The sequence below is a fragment of the Tachyglossus aculeatus genome, chromosome 11, assembly GCF_015852505.1.
Source record: "Tachyglossus aculeatus isolate mTacAcu1 chromosome 11, mTacAcu1.pri, whole genome shotgun sequence".
Lineage (NCBI taxonomy): Eukaryota > Metazoa > Chordata > Mammalia > Monotremata > Tachyglossidae > Tachyglossus > Tachyglossus aculeatus.
This window is the reverse complement of record NC_052076.1, coordinates 46,763,513-46,787,159: the sequence shown is the minus strand read 5'-3', so window position 1 is coordinate 46,787,159 and position 23,647 is coordinate 46,763,513. Positions and strand designations below refer to the sequence as shown.

At 53.8% G+C, this 23,647-nt stretch overlaps 1 protein-coding gene across 3 annotated transcripts in view; it reads left to right on the top strand.

Annotated features, from left to right (window-relative positions):
• Positions 1-23,647, top strand: part of PIEZO1 (piezo type mechanosensitive ion channel component 1) — a 153,464-nt gene that overhangs the window by 79,885 nt on the left and 49,932 nt on the right. For 2 of the 3 annotated variants that reach the window (XM_038753614.1, XM_038753613.1), the window contains exons 4-9: positions 6,097-6,139; positions 6,585-6,738; positions 16,944-17,112; positions 17,621-17,834; positions 19,655-19,826; positions 23,501-23,581. In XM_038753614.1, the coding sequence (XP_038609542.1) occupies positions 6,097-6,139; positions 6,585-6,738; positions 16,944-17,112; positions 17,621-17,834; positions 19,655-19,826; positions 23,501-23,581 (833 nt within the window). The remainder of the gene's footprint in view (positions 1-6,096; positions 6,140-6,584; positions 6,739-16,943; positions 17,113-17,620; positions 17,835-19,654; positions 19,827-23,500; positions 23,582-23,647) is intronic. The other variant, XM_038753615.1, reaches the window with a different exon arrangement.

Genomic DNA, 23,647 nt, shown 5'->3' with positions numbered 1-23,647 from the left:
AGGATGAGGGAACTGAGGCCCAGAGAAGTTAAGTGACTTGCCCAAAGTCACACAGCTGACAATTGGTGGAGCTGGGATTTGAACCCATGACCTCTGACTCCAAAGCCCGGGCTCTTTCCACTGAGCCACGCTGCAGAGAAGTGAAGTGACTTGCCCAAAGTCACACAGCTGACAATTGGCAGAGCCGGAATTTGAACCTATGACCTCTGACTCCAAAGCTCGGGCTCTTTCCACTGAGCCACGCCGCTTCCCCTGAGAGGAGGGGGCACTGCTGCCCCTGTGATTAGGAGGGGCATCTTAGAACAGTGCTTAGAACAGTGCTCAGCGCTTAGAACAGTGCTTTGCACATAGTAAGCGCTTAATAAATGCCATTATTATTATCTTGGGACAAAGCAGGGAGGAGATATGAGCCATGGACAACAGAAGCCGATGGAGATGAGAAGGACAAGAGCAGAGTAGAATAGATTGGGGAAGCCTGCCGTAGAAAGAGTAGGTCCTCCCAGTTCACCGGGTGCCATCCATCAATCTGTCAATCAATCAATGATATTGAGTGCAGAACAGTGGAGTACAACAGAAACAACACACACACGTCCTCTGCATTCATTCATGCATTCATTCATTCATTCATTCAATTGTATTTACTGAGCGCTTACTGTGTGCAGAGCACTATACTAAGCGCTTGGGAAGTACAAGTCGGCAACATAGCTTCTGGTCTGATGGGATGGGGTTCCAGGGTGCTGATCACCTTGTGGCCTCCCCAGTGCTTGGAACGGTGCTTTGCACATAGTAAGCGCTTAATAAATGCCGTTATTATTATTATTACACGAGGGTGTGTGTCTGCCAGTCATGTTGTCTGTCTCCCCCCTTCTAGACTGTGAGCCCGTTGTAGGGTAGGGACCGGCTCTATATGTTGCCGACTTGGACTTCCCAAGCGCTTAGTACAGTGCTTTGCACACAGTAAGCGCTCAATAAATACGATTGAATGAATGAATGATGGCAGGCATCCTCTGAATTGTTGTGTACTCATGCTAACGGCTGATGATCTAGAGACACCCAGCGTCGTACAGAAGCGTTGTTGAAGAGTTGCCCCACACAAATAGCTCAATCCCTAATGCAGAGCCCTAGGGCTGCCTGGCATCTTCCAGCTGTCCTCATCTCCTCGCAGGTTCCCCGAGCATATCCCAGTATAGCCTAGTGGGTAGAGACGGGCCTGGGCGTCAGAAGGACCTGAGTTATAATCCCGGCCCTGCCATTGTCTGCTGTGTGGCCGTGGGCAAGTCACTTCACTTCTCTGTTCCCTCATCCACGCTTGTCTGCACAGTCGTGGCCATGTTGGGGAGCAAAAGAGGCCCCGGGGGAGAGCTCCCTCATCGGTAAAAATGGGATTAAGACTGTGAGCCCTGTGTAAAATAGGGACTATGTCCAACTGATTCGCTTGTAATAATAATGATAATAATAATAATAATGGTATTTGTTAAGTGCTGTTTGCCAGGCATTGTACTAGGCACTGGGGTGGATACAGGCAAATTGAGTTGGACACAATCCCTATCCCACAGGGGGCTCACAGTCTCAATCCCCATTTTACAGATGAGGTAACTGGGGCACGGAAAATCAATCAATCGTATTTATTGAGCGCTTACTGTGTGCAGAGCACTGTACTAAGCTCTTGGGAAGTACAAGTTGGCAACATATAGAGACAGTCCCTACCCAACAGTGGGCTCACACTTGTCTATTGTGTGACTTTGGGCAAGTCACTTAACTTCTCGGTGCTTCAGTTTCTTCATCGGTAAAATGGGGATCAATCAATCAATCAATCGTATTTATTGAGCACTTACTGTGTGCAGAGCACTGTACTAAGCACTTGGGAAGTACAAGCTGGCAACATATAGAAACGGTCCCTACCCAACAGTGGGCTCACAGTCTGGAAGGAGGAGACGGAGAACAGAACAAAACATGTTAACAAAATGAAATAAATAGAATAGATATGTACGAGTAAAATAAACAAATAAATAGAGTAATAAATATGCACAAACATAAATATGTATATACAGGTGCTTGGGGTAGGGAAGGAGCCAAGGCGGGGGATGGGGAGGGGGAGGAGGGGTCTTGGCCAAGAGTGGAAGAGCTGGGATTCTCTCTGATCTCCCATCCTCGTGTCTCTCTCCACTTCAATCCATACTTCATGCTGCTGCCCGGATTATCTTTGTCCAGAAACGCTCTGGACATATTACTCCCCTCCTCAAAAACCTCCAATGGCTACCGATCAATCTGCGCATCAAGCAGAAACTCCTCACCCTGGGCTTCAAGGCTCTCCATCACCTCGCCCCCTCCTACCTCACCTCCCTTCTCTCCTTCTACTGCCCAGCCCGCACCCTCCGCTCCTCCACCACTAATCTCCTCACCGTACCTCGCTCTCGCCTGTCCCGCCATCGACCCCCGGCCCACGTCATCCCCCGGGCCTGGAATGCCCTCCCTCTGCCCATCCGCCAAGCTAGCTCTCTTCCTCCCTTCAAGGCCCTGCTGAGAGCTCACCTCCTCCAGGAGGCCTTCCCAGACTGAGCCCCTTCTTTCCTCTCCCCCTCGTCCCCCTCTCCATCCCCCCGTCTTACCTCCTTCCCTTCCCCACAGCACCTGTATATATGTATATATGGTTGTACATATTTATTACTCTATTTATTTATTTATTTATTTATTTTACTTGTACATTTCTATCCTACTTATTTTATTTTGTTGGTATGTTTGGTTCTGTTCTCTGTCTCCCCCTTTTAGACTGTGAGCCCACTGTTGGGTAGGGACTGTCTCTATGTGATGCCAATTTGTACTTCCCAAGCGCTTAGTACAGTGCTCTGCACATAGTAAGCGCTCAATAAATACGATTGATTGATTGATTGATTAGACCCATGGCCTTCTGACTCGCAGGCCGGTGCTCTATCCACTGTGCTATACCCTGTGCTTAAATCAGTGCCTGACCCATAGTGAGTGCTTAACAAATACCACCATTATTATCATCAACCTCCTGAGCAGAATCCCCCAAGCAGCTTCATGCCTCGTGCTTTTCAGAAACTGGCCTCCTTCCCAGTCTGACTCTCCGCCCTCTCCTCCTTCTCCTGGCGTGAACTGGTCCCTAGCCTCTGTCCTGGATCTCTCAATCTCTGGGCTGGGTGTGCCAGGGGGCAACTTATCTCAGCCAGGGCCATGGGCCAGTTATTCACAGAAGAGCTACTGGAGCCTAGACCCCAGTCCCGGCTCACCAGAGGCCTCCGGGAAGCGTCTGGTCCAGTGGTCTAAGAGTAAGGGGGGCCCCCACAAAGTGCGCAGGGGCAAAGAAAAGGGGGAACTGGCTGGCCCCACTTCAGGAGTCAGAGAGGTGCTGGGGAAGTCGGGGGGTCTGGATATTTGCTGCCCTAGCCATCAGCCCAGATTGGGCTTGCTGGAACATTTGTTTCCTTTTAGATCCTGGATGCAGGCCAAGTGGTCCCCTCCTTCTTCCCCTCCTCCCCTTCCCCACCCTAGGTCTCAGAGCCTTCACCAACCAATCAAGCAATAGGATTTATTGAGCACCTACTGTGGTCAGCACTTGGGAAAGTACAAGAGAATTAATTACACGATCCCTGCCCTCAAGAACCTTACAGCCACTCGAATCAGCTAGAGAGAGGAGGAGAAAGGGAAAGGGGATAGTCATTCATTCATTCATTCATTCAATCGTATTTATTGAGCGCTTACTGTGTGCAGAGCACTGGACTAAGCGCTTGGGAAGTACAAGTTGGCAATGTATAGAGACGGTCCCTACCCAACAGCGGGCTCACAGTCTAGAAGGGGGAGACAGACAACAAAACAAACCATATTAGCAAAATAAAATAAATAGAATAAATACGTACATATAAAATAGAGTAATAAGTACGTACAAACATATATACATATATACAGGTGCTGTGGGGAGGGGAAGGAGGTAAGGCGGGGGGATGAGGAGGGGGAGAGTACTTGAGTTAGTACTTAAGTAATAGGATATGTCAGATATGAACAAAAGTGCTCTGGGAGGTGATGAGTACTTAAGTGTTTAGTTGGCACAGAAGTGGTGAGAGGCAGGAGAGGGATATAAGATGGGGAGATTAGACTGGGGGAGATGAGATTTCAGAAGGGCTTTGAGGTTGGGGAGAGCTGGGCTCCATCTGTTTTGAAGGGAGGGGACGGTCCAGGCTCGGGGGAGGGCATGAGCCAGAAGTTGGCGGTGGGGAAGACAAGAAGGAAGAACAGTGGGGGGATAAACCAAGAGTGCGAGCTGGGGTGTAGTGGTAAGAGTGGTGTAGAGTGTAGCGGTAAGAATCCCGGCTCCGCCACTTGTCAGCTGTGTGACTTTGGGCAAGTCACTTCACTTCTTTGTGCCTCAGTTACCTCATCTGGAAAATGGGGATGAAGACTGTGAGCCCCCCGTGGGACAACCTGATCACCTTGTAACCTCCCCAGCGCTTAGAACAGTGCTTTGCACTTAGTAAGCGTTTAATAAATGCCATCATTATTATTATTAGTGCCATCATTATTATTATTAGTATTAAGAGAGAGTGGATAAGTAGGAGGGGGAGAGAGTCTTTTAGACTGTGAGCCCACTGTTGGGTAGGGACTGTCTCTATGTGTTGCCAATTTGTACTTCCCAAGCGCTTAGTACAGTGCTCTGCACATAGTAAGCGCTCAATAAATACGATTGATTGATTGATTGATTGATAGCGCCTTAAAGCTGATGGTCCGGAATTTCTGTTTGATGTGGAGGAGAGTAGGCAACCGTTGGAGGCTTTTGAGAGGTGGGGAGATGTGTGCAGATTGACATTGTAGAAAAATGATCCATAAAGAGAGAAGTGTGGATTAGAGAGTAGAAACGATAGAAACAGTGTGGCTCAGTGGAAAGAGCCCGGGCTTTGGAGTCAGAGGTCATGGGTTCAAATCCTGGCTCCACCAATTGTCAGCTGTGTGACTTTGGGCAAGTCACTTCACTTCTCTGTGCCCCAGTTACCTCATCTGGAAAATGGGGATGAAGACTGTGAGCCTCACGTGGGACACCCTGATCACCTTGTATCCCCCCAGTGCTTAGTGCTTTGCACATAGTAAGCACTTAATAAATGCCATCATTATTATTATTATTATTAAGAGAGAGTGGATGAGTAGGAGGGGGAGAGAGATGATTTAGCACCTTAAAGCTGATGGTCAGGAGTTTCTGTTTGATGTGGAGGAGAGTAGGCAACCGTCGGAGGCTTTTGAGAAGTGGGGAGATGTGTGCAGATTGACATTGTAGAAAAATGATCCATAAAGAGTGAGTGTGGATTAGAGAGTAGAAATGATAGAATGTATTAGAGAGGGGAATAAGCGAGAGGGAAAACCTTGGAATTAGAGAGACCAGTCAGGAGGATGATGCAGTAGTTGATCTGGGATACGACTAGCATGGTGACCGTTTGGATGGAGAGGAAGAGGCGGACCCTAAAAATGAGGAGAAAGAACCAATGGCAACGGGCTGAATATGGGGGTTGAAAGAGAGGGAGGAATCAAGGAGAATGACAGAGTGGTGGGGTTAAAAATCAGAGGGGGGTGGTGGAAAGCTGTGGGGAGGAGAGCGTTCGGGTGGGAAGACGAGGATATGTTTTGGACATATTGAGCTTGAGATGCCTGTGGGGCATCCTTGGGGAGGTGAGGCGAGAAGAAGGGTGCAATTGCAGAGAGGGAGAGAGGTTGGGGCTCGCGAGGAGCCGTGCAGAGCTGAGCCAAGGTGGAGGCAAAGGTGAGATTTCCATAGGCGAGGTGTCCGGGTGAGAGCTTGGGAAATCAGTTGAGGGAAGAAATTAGCTGATGTACAGAGCACAACCAGGCGAGGGCTGTCATGGGTTTAGGAATACATTGGTCGTCCGTAGATCAGAGCGCTGGATCTCTCTCTCTCTCTCTCACTCTTTCTCTCTTCCCCTTTCTCCCCCCCCCACCCCCGCCACCCCCCACCATGATATTTGTTAGCTAGGATACTTCCAAGGGGAGGGGTGAGGGGCCAGGGGAAGGCACCCTGGCCCAGGCGTTGGTTTCCCTATTGTAATCCTCCTTTCTTTTCTGTATTGCCTGCAGGCAGCACCTGGGAAACTTTGGCCCGGCATGTAGGGGTCACCAGGTGAGAGGGGATCCTTCCCAGCCTGAGCTCTGGGCTCACTGGGTTGAGGCCAGGAGTCCCTGGGTCAGAGGGCGGGCAGCGGGGACGGAGAGGGGTGGGGGAAGGTGGGGAAGACGTTTTCCATCATGGGGCAGCAGAGCTTCCCCAGTTCCGAGGTGGACGTTGGACACCATAGGCCTCTGGCTCGGGCCCATGTTGACGGAGGAGCCGTATAGAGACATCGGCAGGTGAGAAGTCAGAGATGTATTATCGACTCGCCCAGGTTGGCCACTGGCCCAGGGCTCCAGGCCCCAGACTCTCGCCTGCCCATTTCCCACCAGGACGGCCGGTTGCGGTGTGAATAGCCCAAGCCCAGCCCAGTCTGTTTCCTGCGGCTTGAGGGGCCCACTGCTGGCTGGGCACCGGGAGGGACAGTGGACTGCCCGCTCACTCCTCACCACTGCAGGTTAGACCTGAACGACATCCCCAACACCATCCGATTGGTCGCCCCCGACCTGGGCATCCTCTTGGTCTCGTCCATCTGCCTGGGCGTCTGCAACCGCCTGAGACGGAAGGCGCAGCGAGTCCCGATCCTGGAGTCCCCGGGCCAGCCGGAAATCGTGAGTAGCGGGCTGGAGGCGGTGGCAGTGGGTGGAAAGTGGAGGTGGCGCGCGCACCCCGGCATCGAGAGGATCGGCACGGAGCCTGCCTCCTCCCCTGCCAGCCCGAGGTAGCCTTTTCCCTTTGGGACATGATGGCCCAGTTGACGGCTTGGGATTTGGATGCAAAGCTGGATTTTACTCCCCTGACCAAGCCACCCTCCCACACCGAAGCCTCCCTGGGTTGCAGTCCATACCCTCCCACTGTGCCCAGAAGGGTGGCTCAGTGCCGGCCACCATTGTAGCCTCCACCAGCCTGGCCACTTCTGTGCCCACCAAAATCTCCGAGAAACCCGAAGGGCAGGGATCACCTCTCGCAGCCGTGAGCCCGGCCTGCATCTAGGTCTCTTCGTGAGGTAGCACAGGGCCAGGCCCCGAGTCGATGTTTCCGAAGAAAGTTCGGCAGTGGCCACCCTACAGCCCCCGAATGTTTTGGTGGCCACTACATCAGAATCCGGCAGAACCCTTTGAAACTCTCTCAGTGCTTTATAACTCTTACAGTCTCCCTTTCTGTCTGTTTCTCAGTTTCCCTTACCATGGATGGAATTTATTGAGCACTTACTATGTACAGAGCACCGTACTAAGCACTTGGGAGACTACAGTACAACAGAGTTGGGAGATACGATCCCTGCCAACAACAAGCTTACAGCCCATAGGGCGAGATAGAGAATGATATAAATAATCTATAATATCGGATTTAAAGATATGTACATGAGATATGTATACATAAGTACTGTGGGGTTGAGGGTGGGGTGAATATCAAATGCCCAGAGGTCAGAGATCCAAGGGCAGTCTGTCTCTTTCTCCACCTAGGTCTCTAATAATTGTAATAATTGTAGCATTTGTCTTCCCAAGCGCTTAGTACGGTGCTCTGCACACAGTAAGTGCTCAATAAATACGAATGAATGAATGAATGAATCTCTATATGTTGCCAACTTGTCCTTCCCAAGCGCCTAATACAGTTCTCTGCGCACAGTAAGCGCTCAATAAATATGAATGAATGAATAAATGCTTACTGTGTGCCAAGCACTGTTCTGAGTGCTGGGATTGAAACAAGGGACACAGTCCCTGTCCCACATGGGGCTCACAGTCTTGATCCCCATTTTACAGATGAGGTAACAGTCTCAGAGAAGTTAAGTGACTTGCCCAAGGTCACAAGGCTGACGTGGCAGAGCAGGGATTAGAACCCACTTCCTCCGACTTCCAGGCCTGTGCTCTTTCAACTAATACTACTACTAAATAATGGCATGTATTAAGCGCTTACTATGTGCAAAGCACTGTTCTAAGCACTGGGGAGGTTACAAGGTGATCAGGTTGTCCCACGGTGGGGGGCTCACAGTCTTAATCCCCATTTTACAGATGAGGCTACTGAGGCACAGAGAAGTGAAGTGACTTGCCTAAAGTCACACAGCTGACAACTGGCGGAGCCGGGATTTGAACCCATGACCTCTGACTCCAAAGCCCGGGCTCTTTCCACTGAGCCAGGCTGCCTCCCTTTTTCAGGAGTAGGGGCTGAGGAGCATAGGGATGAAGATCCCTCTTGCTCCTGAATTCCCTTATCTTCTCCCTCTTGCACTCACGCCCTCCCCGGCCCCACAGTCCACATCTCTAGGAGAAACCACATCAAGGAGACCCGTCCCGAAATCCCAGCCACCACCCTGACTCATCCCCGCGGCCCTGGGCACAGACGCCATCCCTGCTGCCAAGCTGTAGTTACCGAGCAACAGAGGCCTTTGGCCTCCAGGTTACACCCCTGAAACCCAAAGATGTCAGGGCGCCCAGCCTGCCAGCGTGGAAAGCCCTGAGTGGGATGGTCCAACTGTTATCATCAGCCACTGCCTCCCACCCCAGAGAAGGCTGCAGAGCAGGAGTGAAGGAAATGGTCACCGGGAAAGTCCCTGGGGCCAAAGAAAGACTAGCCCTGAGTCGGGGGGATGTGTTGATCCCAGCCCTGCGAGCCCCAGAGAAACATCATCAACACAGGGGAAATCATGTTAACCAGGGACAGTGGAGCGAGCCAGTGAGTCGGCCAAAGAACATCTGGGACTCTTCCCTTGTTCCTGGGGCCATCCTCTTTCTCCTCTTCCTCCTCCTCTTCTTCCCCAGTACCTCTGCCCGGGGCCGGAGAGGCCGGGGGCTGCAGGATCTCTGACACGGGAGTCGATAATGTCCCGCCGGCAGCTGTGATTATCACAGTCTGGACCTTGCTTCTACTTTCTCCCAGAACCTGGCAGACAGGAGCCTGACGTTGTTGCTGTTGCCCCCCAGCCTGCCACCTTGCCTGCTTCTGGCTGATTTGGGCAGATGAGCGGGAAGATGGGAAAGAAAGCAGGGATCCCACTCTGGGCCACACTTAACTTCCCATCCCGCTGGGCAGTAATTCTGACAGAGACGTAGCCCTGAAATCTGTCTCAGCTTCCCCCTTGCAGACCCCACAGCTTTCTGCCCCCTGCCCTCTGAACACCCGTCCCCCACCTCCACCGGCCCTTGCCAAGTGCCCCAGGGAGACATCACGAGGAGCAGAAGGACCCAGCTGCTCTGAAGAAGGCTGCTCAATGCTGGGGGCCTTCAAAGCTGCATTTCCTCACTTTTCACTTTTTGGAAGGAGGGAGGGAAGTCTACAAGGCCCCACCCTGGGGAAGGAGATTCTTCCCAGGGTGGGCTGAAAAGACTAAACCCCCTTTCTAGCCGGATCAGCCGGGCTCTCCTTCTTCTGCTTCCCCGTGCCCCCCTCCCTTCTGAGCTGCCCGGACCACCCCAGACCATCCTTGAGAAAGGACAGAGCAAACAGATGGTGTTCCTGGGCCCCAAGGGTCAGAGGTCAGGGCTAAGCTTGAGAGAAAGCTGGGAGTTGCGGGGGCAGGGTTTGGCTAGTTTCTGGGCTGGACCTGGTCTCTCCTGTGCTTTCTTCATCCATTGGAGGGGTCATTCCTCCCCCCATTCTCACCCTCATAAAAAGTGACTCATTAGGCCCAGAGCAGGCCCCTCCCTCCCCTTGCCGAGTGGAGGAGGCTCCTGGCTGCCATGGAGATCCCTAACAAACAGGCCCGGGAACAGAACTGAAGTCCTGTGGGGCTGGGCCGGGCTGGGCCAGACCGGGTTAGGGTTCTGGTGACGTGGCTGGGGTGAGTGGGGGGAGAGACAAAGAGGAGATTCCCCCAGGCAGCCTGGGCTCCGGGGAGGAGCAGAGGGAGAGGAAGGAGCCAGGAAGACGTCCAATTCCACTCTGACCCCAAGGGCATCCAATTCCACTTTGACCCCAACCCTTGCCCTCGCACTGACCTGGCCTCTCCTCCAGTACAACAGTCTGAAGGGTTTCCTCAAGGCCCACTGGGGCTCTGTATCCCCCGGTCTGCCGCATCACTACCACCGATACCACTCTCACCAACATCAGGATTTATTGAGCCTACTGGGTGCAGAGCACTGGCCAGCAGTTGGGGAGACCCAATAAAAGTAGATGGCGTGGGCCCTGCCCTCAAGGAGATTACAGTTAAATGTAGGAGACAGACAGACATGACTGAGAAACGTACACTTGGAACAAGCGTCAGCGTATCGGTAGAGCTAATGAAAGCAAGAGTTGGTGACTAAATAAATAAGACCTAGCTGCAGCTGAGGAGAGATGGGGAGGTGGGGAAAAGGGGAGCGAAGAAAGGAGCAAGGTTCTTGTGGCCCAGAGACAGTTGGGACCTCACCACCTGTTTCCCTAACTTCTCCTCAACTGAACAATGGCATTTATTAACTGCTTATTGTGTGCAAAGCACTTGGGAGAGAACATTACAACACAGCTGAATCCCAAGTGTTTGTGGCTCCCTGGTGGTGCAGTAGCCTTCCCCTTCAGGGAGTTCCCCTTGCCGTGGTCAGGAACTCACCCCCAACTTTGCAGCTCACCCCAGGGCCTTTCAGCAGCACTTCTGTCGGCCAGACCTTCCCTCCTTCTCGTCGGGCCTCGGGTCTCCCAGAATGGCTCTTTCTCCTTTCTCGAAGTCTCCGTCTGTCTCCCCGTGCCAGGATGGATTCTGTTTTGCCCATTAGCTCTCAGCCCAGGCTTCCGGGAGTGGGCTGGACCATACCAAGAAGCCCCTGAGCTGGTGCCCGTCCCTTGTTGTGGTTGGCAAGGTCTTTCGCATTAGGTGATTGAGGGATGCTCCCTTGGTGGATGCCTGTCTCCCAATCCTCCTCTCCCATGGCAGTTGCCCTTCATCCAGACCTCTTCCACCACTGACCTCTTACATCATCTTCCCCTGAGCTCCTAACTGAACTGCCTCTCTTCCCTTTTTCATCTGCTTACTGAAGCTACCAGAGTCTCATGGGGGGCAGTGGGGGCGGAGGGGTTCACGTTTTCCTCCGAGTGTTGTTTCTTCAAGGAGCAGGCGTTAGCTCTGCAGAGCTCTCTGTGCAGGAGGAGGGTTGGGAGAAGCTGTGTCGCAGCAGGAGGCCCTGGGGTTAAAGCCACATTCCCTGCCTCTCTGAGCCCCAAAGGGGATGGGGGAAAACCCAAACTGAACCTGGAAGGGCTCCTGGGCACCCCCTGTGAAGAGGGAATAAGACATACAGCAATCCCATGATGATGGTGGTGGTATTAAGCGCTTACTATGTGCCAAGCACTGTTCTAAGCACTGGGGGAGATACAAGGTCATCAGGTTGTCCCACATGGGGTTCACAGTCTTAATCTCCATTTTCCAGATGAGGGAACTGAGGCACAGAGAAGTGCCTCAGAGTCACACAGCTGACACGTGGCGGAGCCAGAATTAGAACCCACGACCTTTGACTCCCAAGCCCGGGCTCTTTCCACTCAGCCACGCTGCTTCACGTGCCTGAACACCCACAGACTTAAGAACACATAAGCCCAAGCGTATACGTGCCCCTGCCTCCACACACCCAGGCCCATAGATGGATGAGAAGCAGCGTGGCTCAGTGGAAAGAGCCCGGGCTTTGGAGTCATGGGTTCAAATCCCGGCCCCGCCAACTGGCAGCCGTGTGACTTTGGGCAAGTCGCTTAACTTCTCTGGGCCTCAGTTACCTCATCTGAAAAATGGGGATTAAAAACTGTGACACCCCCCCACCGTGGGACAACCTGATCACCTTGTAACCTCCCCAGCGCTTAGAACAGTGCTTTGCACATAGTAGGTGCTTAACAGATACCATCGTTATTATTATTATTATTATGGGACCTGTCATACAGATGGTGCTTTCTCTCTGCTAGAGCCCTCCTTGGGATGGCCCAGCCCCTAGATGCTGGACTCCGACGGGCCACGACCAGGTTAGAACAGGCCTTCCTAAAGGCTGAGGTTTGAGTGGACTCAGATGTCTCCAGGGGCTCCCACGCCCCTCAGTTTGGGGTTTGGGCTGGTGTGGATGCCACCCAGCAGTGACGGTGGCCGGGGGGTGGGGGGGTACCCCACCCGTCCATCACTCCAGAACAGCTCAGCACTCAAGCCGAGCCGTGGCCTCTGACGATGTGGCAACGGCCCCTTCTAGCCCCACTTGAGTTCAGGCTTGGACTTTGGGGTGGCAGGTTTGGCTCGTTTAGGGTCGGCCGGGCCCGAAACCGGGTCTGGATTGGCAAAAACAGACCCTTGCAGGGCTCTCCCCCACATTCGCACCCACGCCCAGATAGACACTTGCCACCTCCTCTCTTCCCATCCATTCCCAGGCAGACTCACACTCACACACAAACACACACACACACCTGTAGCGAGGACAGAATGTGCCGGCAGCTGCAAGGCGGATTTGAGGTCGAGAAGTGTGGAAATGCTGGAATTCCGAGTTGTTGGCTGGAAACCCTTCCCCATGTCTAATCTACCCCGTGAGAAGCAGGGGCCGAGACCGAGCTCGGTGTCTGCCCCCGCCAATGTCCGAGGCCGGAGCCAAGGCTCCCGGCTCCCTCGCCTGCCCCTCTGGTCCACCCCTCCGGTCCTGCTCCTGGGGGGTTGGGGCCAGGACCAGTAAAAGAAGAGTGGGGAGAGAGTTGGCTTGGTAAGGCCAGTACCAGCTGCTGCCCCGCCAGCGCTGCACCCCCACCAAGCCTTCTCCTGGACCCCCGTCCCTGACCGCCGGGAGATGAGGCTGAGGCCTTTTAAATCTCCTTCACGATCTGCGGGAGGTGTCCATCTTTGAAACATCTAGTGGATTCCCCTACTCGAGACTCCCCAGGCCTGGGAATCTGACCAGACTGTGGTGTTTCTTGGCCTTCCGTTCTTCACGCCTTCTGTCCCCATCTGCTTGCTCTCAGTGAGATGGACCAAAACACCATTAAACCCAGAAAAGCAGAGTGGCCTAGCGGAAAGAGCGCGGGGTTGGGAGTCAGAGGACTTGCGTTCTAATCTCACCTCTGCCAAAAGTACCTGCTGTGTCACTTAACTTCTCTGGGCCTCAGTTCCCTCAACTGCAAAGGGAATTAGATACTTGTTTCCCCTCCTAGACTAATCCTCATTCTGCAGATGAAGAAACTGAGGCAAGTCACGACCTCTCTGGGCCTCAGTTTCCTCATCTGTAAAATGGAGATTCAATACCTGTCCTCCCTCGTACTTACCCCGTGAGCTCCATGTGGGACCTGATGATCTTGCATCTAGTCCATTGCTTAGTACAGTGCTTGGCACATAGTAAGTGCTTAACCAATACCACAATTATTAAACCCAGTCTTAGCGGGCAGCATCTGCTTAATAAATCGCATTGTTATTATTAAGCCCTACCCCAGGCAACAGTGGCTTCCCCCAGGCCAACATTCAGTGTCGGGAGTAGGCCTAGGAACTTTGTTTTAAAATGATTTCGATTGAAATTCGTGGATTTTGAAAGCTTGTCCCCACCGCTCTGCCTGTCTTGCAGCACTGAGGTCTGATATTGGTCCATTAAAGGTCAATCAGAGCTGTTTGGTTCCATCGGGGAACCCATGGGCTAATGGGATCTAGGGGCCCCAGCCTGGAAGGCCAAAAATCGACTCGCTGAAGACCGGCAGATGAGTCTTCTGGATCTGCCTGTCCTCATCCTCGCATTTGGCACCTGGCAGTTGGAGATAATAATAATAATTTTGGTATTTGTTAAGTGCTTACTACGTGCAAAGCACTGTTCTAAGCACTGGGGAGAATACAAGGTGATCAGGTTGTCCCATGTGGGGCTCACAATCTTAATCCCCATTTTCCAGATGAGGGAACTGAGGCCCAGAGAAGTGAAGTGATTTGCCCAAAGTCGCACAGCTGACAAGCAGTAGAGCTGGGATTTGAACCCATGACCTCTGACTCCTAAGCCCGTGCTCTTTCCACTGAGCCACACTGTCTGGAGCCACAACCAGGGACTGGTGCTCTGTGGAAGGATGTTTGATTTCCAAGCCCTTTGGCTTTGAAGACCAACATGTCTCCTTTTCCCTACAATCAGTAGCCAGGGACCCAGTTGGCCATCAAGAGCCTGGGTGTCAGAGGACCCGGGTTCTAATCCTGGCTCTGCCACTTGTCTGCTGTGGGACCTGTGGCAGGCCTCTTCATTTCTCTGGGCCTCAGTTGCCTCATCTGTAAAATGGGGGTTAAGACTGTAAGCCCCATGTGGGACTGTCCCCAACTCGATTTGCTTATATCCACCCAGCGCTTAATACATAGGGTGTGCATAACAAATACCACAATTATTGTTATCATTAAGAGTCAAGGTTTTGGGTTGCGGGAAGGCAAGCTTATTGTGGGCAGGAAATGTGTTTATTGTTGCGTTACTCTCCCAAGCGCTTAGTATAGTGCTCTGCACGCAGTAAGCGCTCCAAAATATGACTGAATGAATGAATGAAGGGGTTATGGAACAGAAGTGAGTTGAAACTTGGGTTTCGGCTTTCCTAGCACCTTGGCCAGCTCTCTTCCCCTGTGGCTCTGACCACTCCACTCCCCCAACTTTCTCCTCCTACCTCCTTGCTCTGTCTCCCTCCCACCTTCCTCCTCTTCCTCCTCTTCTTCCAGGTGTGGAGATATGGTGGGATCCTTCTGCCCGCATTCCCCCTTCCCCTAATCCCAGCTGGTGTTGCTTACACATCTGTGAATGTGTGTGTGTGTCTCTGCGCAGTCCCAATCCCATGATCCTGGAGCCATGGCTGAGGATCCCTTGAGTCCTCCCCAGTCCCATCTAATTGTCCTCTTTTAAAAATTCCAGACCTGCCCCTGGCAGGGACCACCTCATCCCCCCAGCCCACCCCCCCTGCTCTCTCCTTCTTCCATGATGGACCCCAGGTGTCCCCAACCCCGCCTAGAAGGTCTGGGGGAGAGTGGCCAACGCGTGGGCACGTGCCGGAATTCGTCCTTGCGAGCCGGAATGGGCGGGAGGGGATTGCGGGCCTTGCCCCGGAGCTTCTGAGCTGGATCTACCAGCCCGGGCCCCATCCCAGAACGGAATGAGACCCCACGTCATAGACAGATTCTTTTTCCCTGACAACACTCCAGCCCCAGAGAGCCAATCTGGAAAATCACTCAGTGTCAGGAACCCACCCCCAAGTGCCAAGAAAAATAGAGGCTCTCGTTAATGCCCTCTCCTCCAGCACGGCTGACGAGATAAACAAGCCCAGGTGCAGAGCGGCTGGGGGGACAGGGGAGAGGCTAGGGCGAGGCTGGCAGCCGACGCTTGGCAGGGGAACACCCTTGGTCCTGGGGGCTGGGAGAGCAGCCCGCAGACTGCGGAGGGGCTTTGGAAGACAACCCTCGCTCTCCCAGTCACTAGAACCATTCCCAACATTGGCAATCGGTCTAGGAGACTTAGCCCACCCTGTGTCCCGGGCCCGCTGCCTTCCCGCTGGCCAGAGTCTGTGGGGAGGAGCGGAAGGAGACCAATCAATCAATCAGTCAGTGGCACTGATTGAGCACTTCCCCTGCACAGACTTCTGAGCTGAGCACAGCACCTCAAAAGCTTGATTTGAGTTTGATTCCGGAGCATCCCAATCCTCCGGACCTCTCCTAGGGGGAATACCCATTACCGCTTTCTCATCCTCCTTTAGACTGAAACTCTCCTCAAGCTCAGGGAGTGTCTTACACTTCCATTGTAAGTGTAAGTGAGAAGCTCAGTGGGAAGGACATGGGCTTGGGAGTCAGAGGATGTGGATTCTAATCCCAGCTCTGCCTCTTGTCTGCTGGGTGACCTTGGGCAAACCACTTAACTTCTCTGTGCCTCAATCAATCAATCAATCGTATTTATTGAGCACTTACTGTGTGCAGAGCCTCAGTTACCTCATCTTCTAGACTGTGAGCCCACTGTTGGGTAGGGACCGTCTCTATATGTTGCCAACTTGTACTTCCCAAGCGCTTAGTACAGTGCTCTGCACACAGTAAGCGCTCAATAAATACGATTGAATGAATGAATGAATCTGTAAAACAGGGATGAGGACTGAGCCCCACATGGGACAACCTGATTACCTTGTATCTACCCCAGCTCCTAGAACAGTGCTTGGTATATAGCAAGTGCTTAACAAATACCATCATTATTGCTATTATAAGGTCTTGGGCTCTGCCACCTGTCTGCTGTGGGACCCTGGGCAAGCCACTTCACTTCTCTGTGACTCAGTTGCCTCAGCTGTAAAATGGAATTAAGTCTGGTGGTCTTTCCACTAGGCCACGCCGTTTTGCGTCTGGGGGACAAGATAAGAGTGTTAGTAGGAACAAGCACAAGGGAGAGCAGATGGGGCAGGATGGAGGGACGGGGTGGGGGCAGAGGTGGGAAGAGGAACCCTGAAACTGCCCCATCTCTGCCCACTCACCCAGTTGCCCTGTTGTGTCCACGCAACACCTCTTCTTCATTCCCAGAAAAAGCATTTATAAAGTGAGCGGGGCTCTGCCCCCAACCAGTTTGCCGATGGCCCAGATTAGGGCTGTGCTTCCGAAGAGTTAAAACACCCAGCAGGCTGGAGTGTGAAAGGCCGAGAGATGAACAGATGGGAACCACATCCCCAGTCTAAGGCAGTTCTGTGTGCGGTCAAAGGGCAAGGAGCCCCGAGGCGGGAGAGGGTGGGGGAGACCGAAGAGGGAGTGGGGATGTCGCATCTGCCCCCGTCCCCCGCTCTCCACCGCCCCATCAGCCTCACTTGTCCTCAGGCTGCAGAGCTTCCTGTGGGGATCCTGAGAGTGGGAGGGCCCTGGCTCACTCGCTCACCTTCCTCCTATGCCTTTCCTTCCTCCTCCCTCCTTCCACTCCCTTCCCCAACCATGCAGGACAATGACGAGAGGGAGACAGAGTCCAACCACCAGGACCACCCACAGGGTGCCCAGGAAGAGGCCCCCAACCGGGCATCACGACTGGCGGCGCGGCTACGGGTGACGGCCCACTGGATGCTGAAGGCCGCGGGGAAGACCCTGGCCATCGTGCTGCTGGCCCTGGCAGGTACCACCCTCCCCGGGCACTGAAGGTGGCCCAGCCTGGAGACAGAGCACGAGCCGGAGGATGGTTGATCTGTGCCCTCTACCCCAGACCCTCCTCAGTGCCCAAGCCCAGGCGGCAGTGATGGACGGGCCTAGCGGCATCTCTGCCCTGACCCGACCCCAGCCAATGTCTGCTTGGGCTGCCCTTCGGGCCAGCCCGAAGCCCTCCTGCCCAACTCTGGACCGTGGTAGCCTCTTGGCGACTAGGTCTGGAAGGGGTCAGGTCCTCTCCCTCTTGGGGCTCCCTCGTTGGGCAGGGGATGGGGCATCAGGGGCTGGAGGGGGGGGCTCTGCACCGTGCTGTGGGGGCCGGGGCAGGAGCGGTTGGGCAGTCGCCAGTGGGTTCAAGCGGGAAGGGAGCCACCAAGGCGTCAAAGCAGCGGGGTGGCTCCCCACAGCCCAGCCCCGTCCCCTTCCCCACCACATCCTGGCCCGGTGACCACCGGCCGGGTGCCGTCGTCTCCCCACAGGCATCACGCTGCCATCTGCCTTCTCTAGCATCTACTACCTGTTCTTCGTGGGCATCTGCACTTGGTGGGCCTGCCACTTCCCCATCAGCCACCTGGGCTTCAACACCCTCTGCGTCATGGTGGGCTGCTTCGCCGCCGGCCACCTGGTCTGCCTCTACTGCTACCAGACGCCCTACATCCAGGGCATCTTTCCCCCAGCCGGCATCTGGGCCAGGTAAGGGGATCGCTTGCTGCCCTCCCATCCGGGAGGTTGGCTTCTCCCTCCACCACCCCATAGGGTGGGTTGAGGGGTGAGAAGTCCACACCCAGAGAGCTAAATGCCACCGCCCCCAGGAGCCTTCCCCTAAGAGGAGCCCGACCCCTCGGACTCCCACCCCGTTGGCGGCTCGGTAGCGGAGCCCATCTGCTCGGGCTGGGAGGCCAAGTGTCTGCTTGTTCTGGGCCAGAAAGTCTCCCGGTATTCCTGGGCCAGGAAATTGGGGGTAGGAGCAGCGTCCAGCTGGGGCAGAGCCGGGGAGGGGCAGAAATGGACTCAGGCTAGCGGCCTCCCTGCTCCTTCTCGAGCATCCTGGCCTGGGGCCCGTGGCCATGACTTATGGCCCGTCCCCCTGCCCCGGGAGACCCAGTCTGGTCAGCGTGGAGCCAAATGGAGAGGGGGCCGGTGCCAGGAGTTGGGGACAGCTGCTGGGTCGGGTCACCACTCCAGGGAGCTTCCAGGCCCCCTGTCAGGGCTGGGACGGTGCCCAGAGTCTGGAACTTCCCTCGTCAGCTCCCCGCTGTCGGCCTCGTCCAGCAGCTCCGGACCACGGCTAGAACTTGCCCCTGGCTCTGACATTGGTATACAGTGCGGGGAGTCGGGGGGAAGGGGTCAGGGTTAGTTAGGGGTAAGGCCGTCCCTCCTTAAATCCACCAAACAATCACTCTCTTCCCCCCTTCAAAGCCCTGCTGAGGGTTCAACTCCTCCAATAATAATAATAACGATGATGGTATTTGTTAAGCGCTTAGTAAGTGCAAAGCACTGTTCTAAGCACTGGGGAGGTTACAAGGTGATCAGGTTGTCCCACGGGGGGCTCACGGTTTTAATCCCCATTTTACAGATGAGGTAACTGAGGCCCAGAGAAGTTAAGTGACTTGCCCAAAGTCACACAGCTGACAGTTGGCGGAGTAGGGATTTGAACCCATGACCTCTGACTCCAAAGCCCGGGCTCCTTCCACTGAGTCACGCTGCTTCTCCAAGAGGCCTTCCCAGACTAAGCCCCCTTTCCTCAGCTTCCCCTCCCTTCCACGTCACCTCGACTCGCTCCCTCTGCTCTTCCCCCCACCCCATAGCACTTAAGTATATATGTATATATCAATAATTTTATTTATATTGATGCCTGTTTACTTGTTTTGATGTCTGTCTCCCCGCCTCTAGACTGTAAACCCGTTGTGGGTGGGGATTGTCTCTATTGCTGTATTATACTTTCCAAGCGCCTGGGACAGTGCTCTGCACACAGTAAGCGCTCAATAAATCCGTTGCCAGCTTGTACTTCCCAAGCGCTTAGTCCAGTGCTCTGCACACAGGAAGCGCTCAATAAATCCGTTGCCAACTTGTACTTCCCAAGCGCTTAGCCCAGTGCTCTCACACAGTAAGTGCTCAATAAATCCATTGCCGACTTGTACTTCCCAAGCGCTTAGTCCAGTGCTCTGCACACGGTCAGCGCTCAATAAATACGATTGAATGAATGAATGAAGAGGGCGAGACCCTATGGGACCTCCCTTCCCAGAATCCGATGGGTTGAACCAGAAGAGCTAGGTCAGTGGTGGGTGGGAAGCTCCAACTCTCCCACAAATCCCGAAATTTGGACCCCAGCCCTGGTCCCTCAAACCTCCCAACTGTGAGCCCTCCATGCCCCCCAGAGCCCTGAGCCTCCTGGGCATGTTGGCGTTACTGGGTCGTGGAAGCCGCCCCTCCATCCCGGCCCCTCCATCCCGACCCCTCCATCCCGGCCCCTCCATCCCGGCCCCTCCGTGCCTCCTCTTCCCCGATTCCAGGGTGTTTGGCCTGAAGGATATCATCACCCACACCAACTGCACCAACCCCAATGCCCTGGTCCTCAACACCGGCCACGACTGGCCCGTCTACGTCAACCCGGGCATCCTGCTGCTGCTCTACTATACTGTGGCCTCGCTGCTCAAGCTGAGGAAGCTGGACACCTCCGTGCTGGTAAAGAGCGGACCGGTCGGGCGACGGGAGGGATGGGAGAGAGAGAGGACCCCCCCAGCCCGGGCCTCTTGGGTTCTCCGGGTGGCCCTCTCCTCCCCCCCCCCCCCAGTCCAAGCTTTTGGGGTCCACAGGTAATAATAATAATAATAATGATGGCATTTGTTAAGCGCTTACTATGTGCAAAGCACTGTTCTAAGCGCTGGGGGGATACAGTGTGATCAAGTTGTCCCACGTGGGGCTCACAGTCTTAATCCCCATTTTTACAGACGAGGGAACTGAGGCCCAGAGAAGTTAAGTGACTTGCCCAAGGTCACACAGCAGGCTTGTGGTGGAGCCGGGATTCGAACCCATGACGTCTGACTCCAAAGCCCGGGCTCTTTCCACTGAGCCACGCTGCGTGACCAAGCTCCCATTACTGAGCGGGGAGACCACACCAAGGCCTCTCCCGGGCTTCTGGGAATCGGGAACTGACTTCTCCTTTCAATCAATCAATCAATCGTATTTATTGAGCGCTTACTGTGTGCAGAGCACTGGACTAAGCGCTTGGGAAGTACAAGCTGGCAACATATAGAGACAGTCCCTACCCAACAGTGGGCTCATAGTCTGAAAGCCCTTTCGGGTCCGGTCCTGACTGATTCTCCCCTTCCCCGGCCCCCACCGCGGGAAAAAGGCCCTTGTTATCACCAAGTTACAGTAATGACAGGCTCATTCGCACCTACTCAGCCCTTCTGTGGACCCCGGCCCACGTCCTCCCCCGGGCCTGGAATGGCCTCCCTCTGCCCATCCACCAAGCTAGCTCTCTTCCTCCCTTCAAGGCCCTACTGAGAGCTCACCTCCTCCAGGAGGCCTTCCCAGACTGAGCCCCTTCCTTCCTCTCCCCCTCGACCCCCTCTCCATCCCCCCCATCTTACCTCCTTCCCTTCCCCACAGCACCTGTATATATGTATATATGTTTGTACACATTTATTACTCTATTTATTTATTTATTTTACTTGTACCTATCTATTCTATTCATTTTATTTTGTTAGTATGTTTGGTTTTGTTCTCTGTCTCCCCCTTCTAGACTGTGAGCCCACTGTTGGGTAGGGACTGTCTCTATATGTTGCCAGCTTGTACATCCCAAGCGCTTAGTACAGTGCTCTGCACACAGTAAGCGCTCAATAAATACGATTGATTGATTGATTGGTTGAAAGGGGGAGACAGAACAAAACCAAACATACTAACAAAATAAAATAAATAGAATAGATATGTACAAGTAAAATAAACAAATAAATAAATACATAAATAGAGTAATAGGCCCCACCCCAACTCAGCCATCACTCTCACCGTCCTCCGGTGGTGGGAGTGGGGGGGATGCCCTCAGGAGCTGGGTTGCGCCGCTTTGAGAACCTCAGCCGGGGCAACCAGGGGAAAAGGAATTGCCAAAGTTGGGTCTTGAGGGGCAGCGACTTGAAGGGGAAAGAAAGGGCGAGGGACCACCTTGCCGTTTCCCCCTCGTTCCTCTGGCAGGAGCTGCCAGCTCCCGACGCCCTCCCACCTTTCTTCTCATCATTAATGGTACTTATTGATCACTTACCTTGTCTGTACTAAGCGCTTGGGAGAAGCAGCACGGCGTAGTGGCTACAGCTTGGGCGTCAGAAGCAGTGTGGTTTAGTGGAAAGAGCACAGGCTTGGGAGTCAGAGGGCGTGGGTTCTAATCCCGACTCCGCCGCTTGTCTGCTGTGTGACCTTGGGCAAGTCACTTAACTTCTCTGGACCTCAGTCACCCCATCTGTAAAATGTTAAGACTGCGAGCCCCACGTGCGACAGGGACTGTGTCCAACCCGATTCTCTTGTATCCACCCCAGGACTTAATACAATGCCTGGCACAAAGTAAGCGCTTAACAAATACCATAATTATTATAAGGTCATGAGTTCTCATCCCAGCTCCGCCACTTGTCTGCTGTATGACCCTGGGCAAGTCACTTCACTTCTGTGGGCCTCCGTTGCCTCATCTGTAAAACGGGGATTAAGACTATGAGCTCTGTCTGGGACAGGGACTGTGTCCAACCCGATTTGCTTGTATCCACCCCGGCACTTAGTACAGTGCCTGGCACATAGCAAGCGCTTAACAAATACCATCATTATGATTACAATACAGTAACAGCTGAGCCCCAGAGGCATGAGGGGGTGTGGTGGGGATTTAACCAAGCTCCTACTCCTCCTTCTCTCCCCATTTCTGCCCTGCTTTAGGGATTTCTGGAGGACCCTGAGGAACTGGGGACCAAGGGATGTGCTCTCCTGGGAGCATGGTTCATAGAGAAAGACCAAAGTCTCTGCTCCCATTAGTGCTTTGCACATAGTAAGCACTTAACAAATACCAGTATTATTATTATTATTATTATTATTATTATACTGGTATTTGTTAAGCACTATGTCCCAAGCCATGTAGTAATAATAGTATTTAATAATAATAATGATGGCATTGGTTAAGAGCTTACTATGTGTCAAGCACTGTTCTGAGTGCTGGGGTAGATACAAGGTAATCAGGTTGTCCCCTGTGGGGCTCACAGTCTTCATCCCCATTTTCCAGATGAGGTCACCGAGGCCCAGAGAAGTGAAGTGACTTGCCCAAAGTCACCCAGCTGACAAGTGGCGGAGGCGGGATTAGAACCCATGCCCTCTGACTCCCAAGCCCGGGCTCTTCCCACTGAGCCACGCTGCTTCGTTAAGTGCTTACTTTGTGCAGAGCACTATACTAGGCACCGGGAATTAGAGCCAGACCCTGTTCCTGGAAGGGGTCACAGTCTACTAAGCGCAGACTGTGAGCCCGCTGTTGGGTAGGGACCGTCTCTGTGTGTTAATAATGGCATTTATTAAGCGCTTACTATGTTCAAAGCACTGTTCTAAGCGCTGATAATGATGGCATTTATTAAGCGCTTACTATGTGCAAAGCACTGTTCTAAGCGCTGATAATGATGGCATTTATTAAGCGCTTACTATGTGCAAAGCACTGTTCTAAGCGCTGGGGAGGTTACAAGGTGATCAGGTTGTCCCACGGGGGGCTCACAGTCTTAATCCCCATTTTCCAGATGAGGTAACTGAGGCTCAGAGAAGTGAAGTGACTTGCCCAAAGTCACACAGCTGGTAATTGGCAGAGCCGGGATTTGAACCCATGACCTCTGACGCCAAAGCCCGGGCTCTTTCCACTGAGCCACGCTGCTTCTCTAACTTCTCACTTCTCTAAGTGTGTTGCCAACTTGTACTTCCCAAGCACTTAGTCCAGTGCTGTGCACACGGGAAGCGCTCAATAAATACGATTGAATGAATGAATACAAGATCATCATCATCATCAATCGTATTTATTGAGCGCTTACTGTGTGCAGAGCACTGGACTAAGCGCTTGGGAAGTACAAGTTGGCAACATATAGAGACGGTCCCTACCCAACAGTGGGCTCACAGTCTACAAGATAGGTTGGACGCAGTCACTTGGGGCTCACGGTTTGAGTCCCCCCTCTCCCTCCCATCCCCCGGGTCACCACCGGCCTTTCCCCTTCCCATGTTCCGACATCTGAGCCCCCGGCCCGCCCCCCCGAGACACCGGGCCCGGGTCGCGAGGGTCCCGGGGGTCTGGCGGGGTGGGAGAGGACCGAGATGGAGCGGCTTCCACGGCTCACCCCCTTCTTTCCCGGAAGGCTGCAGGGGATCGGGAAGTGGAGCTGATGGAGATGGGTCACGGGCCCCAGGGCCGGGACAGAGGACTGGAAGAAACCAAGGTGAGGGGCTGTCGCAGCCGGGCCCCCCGCTCCCCAGGGGCCCAGGCCTTCTGACAGGAAAGCAAG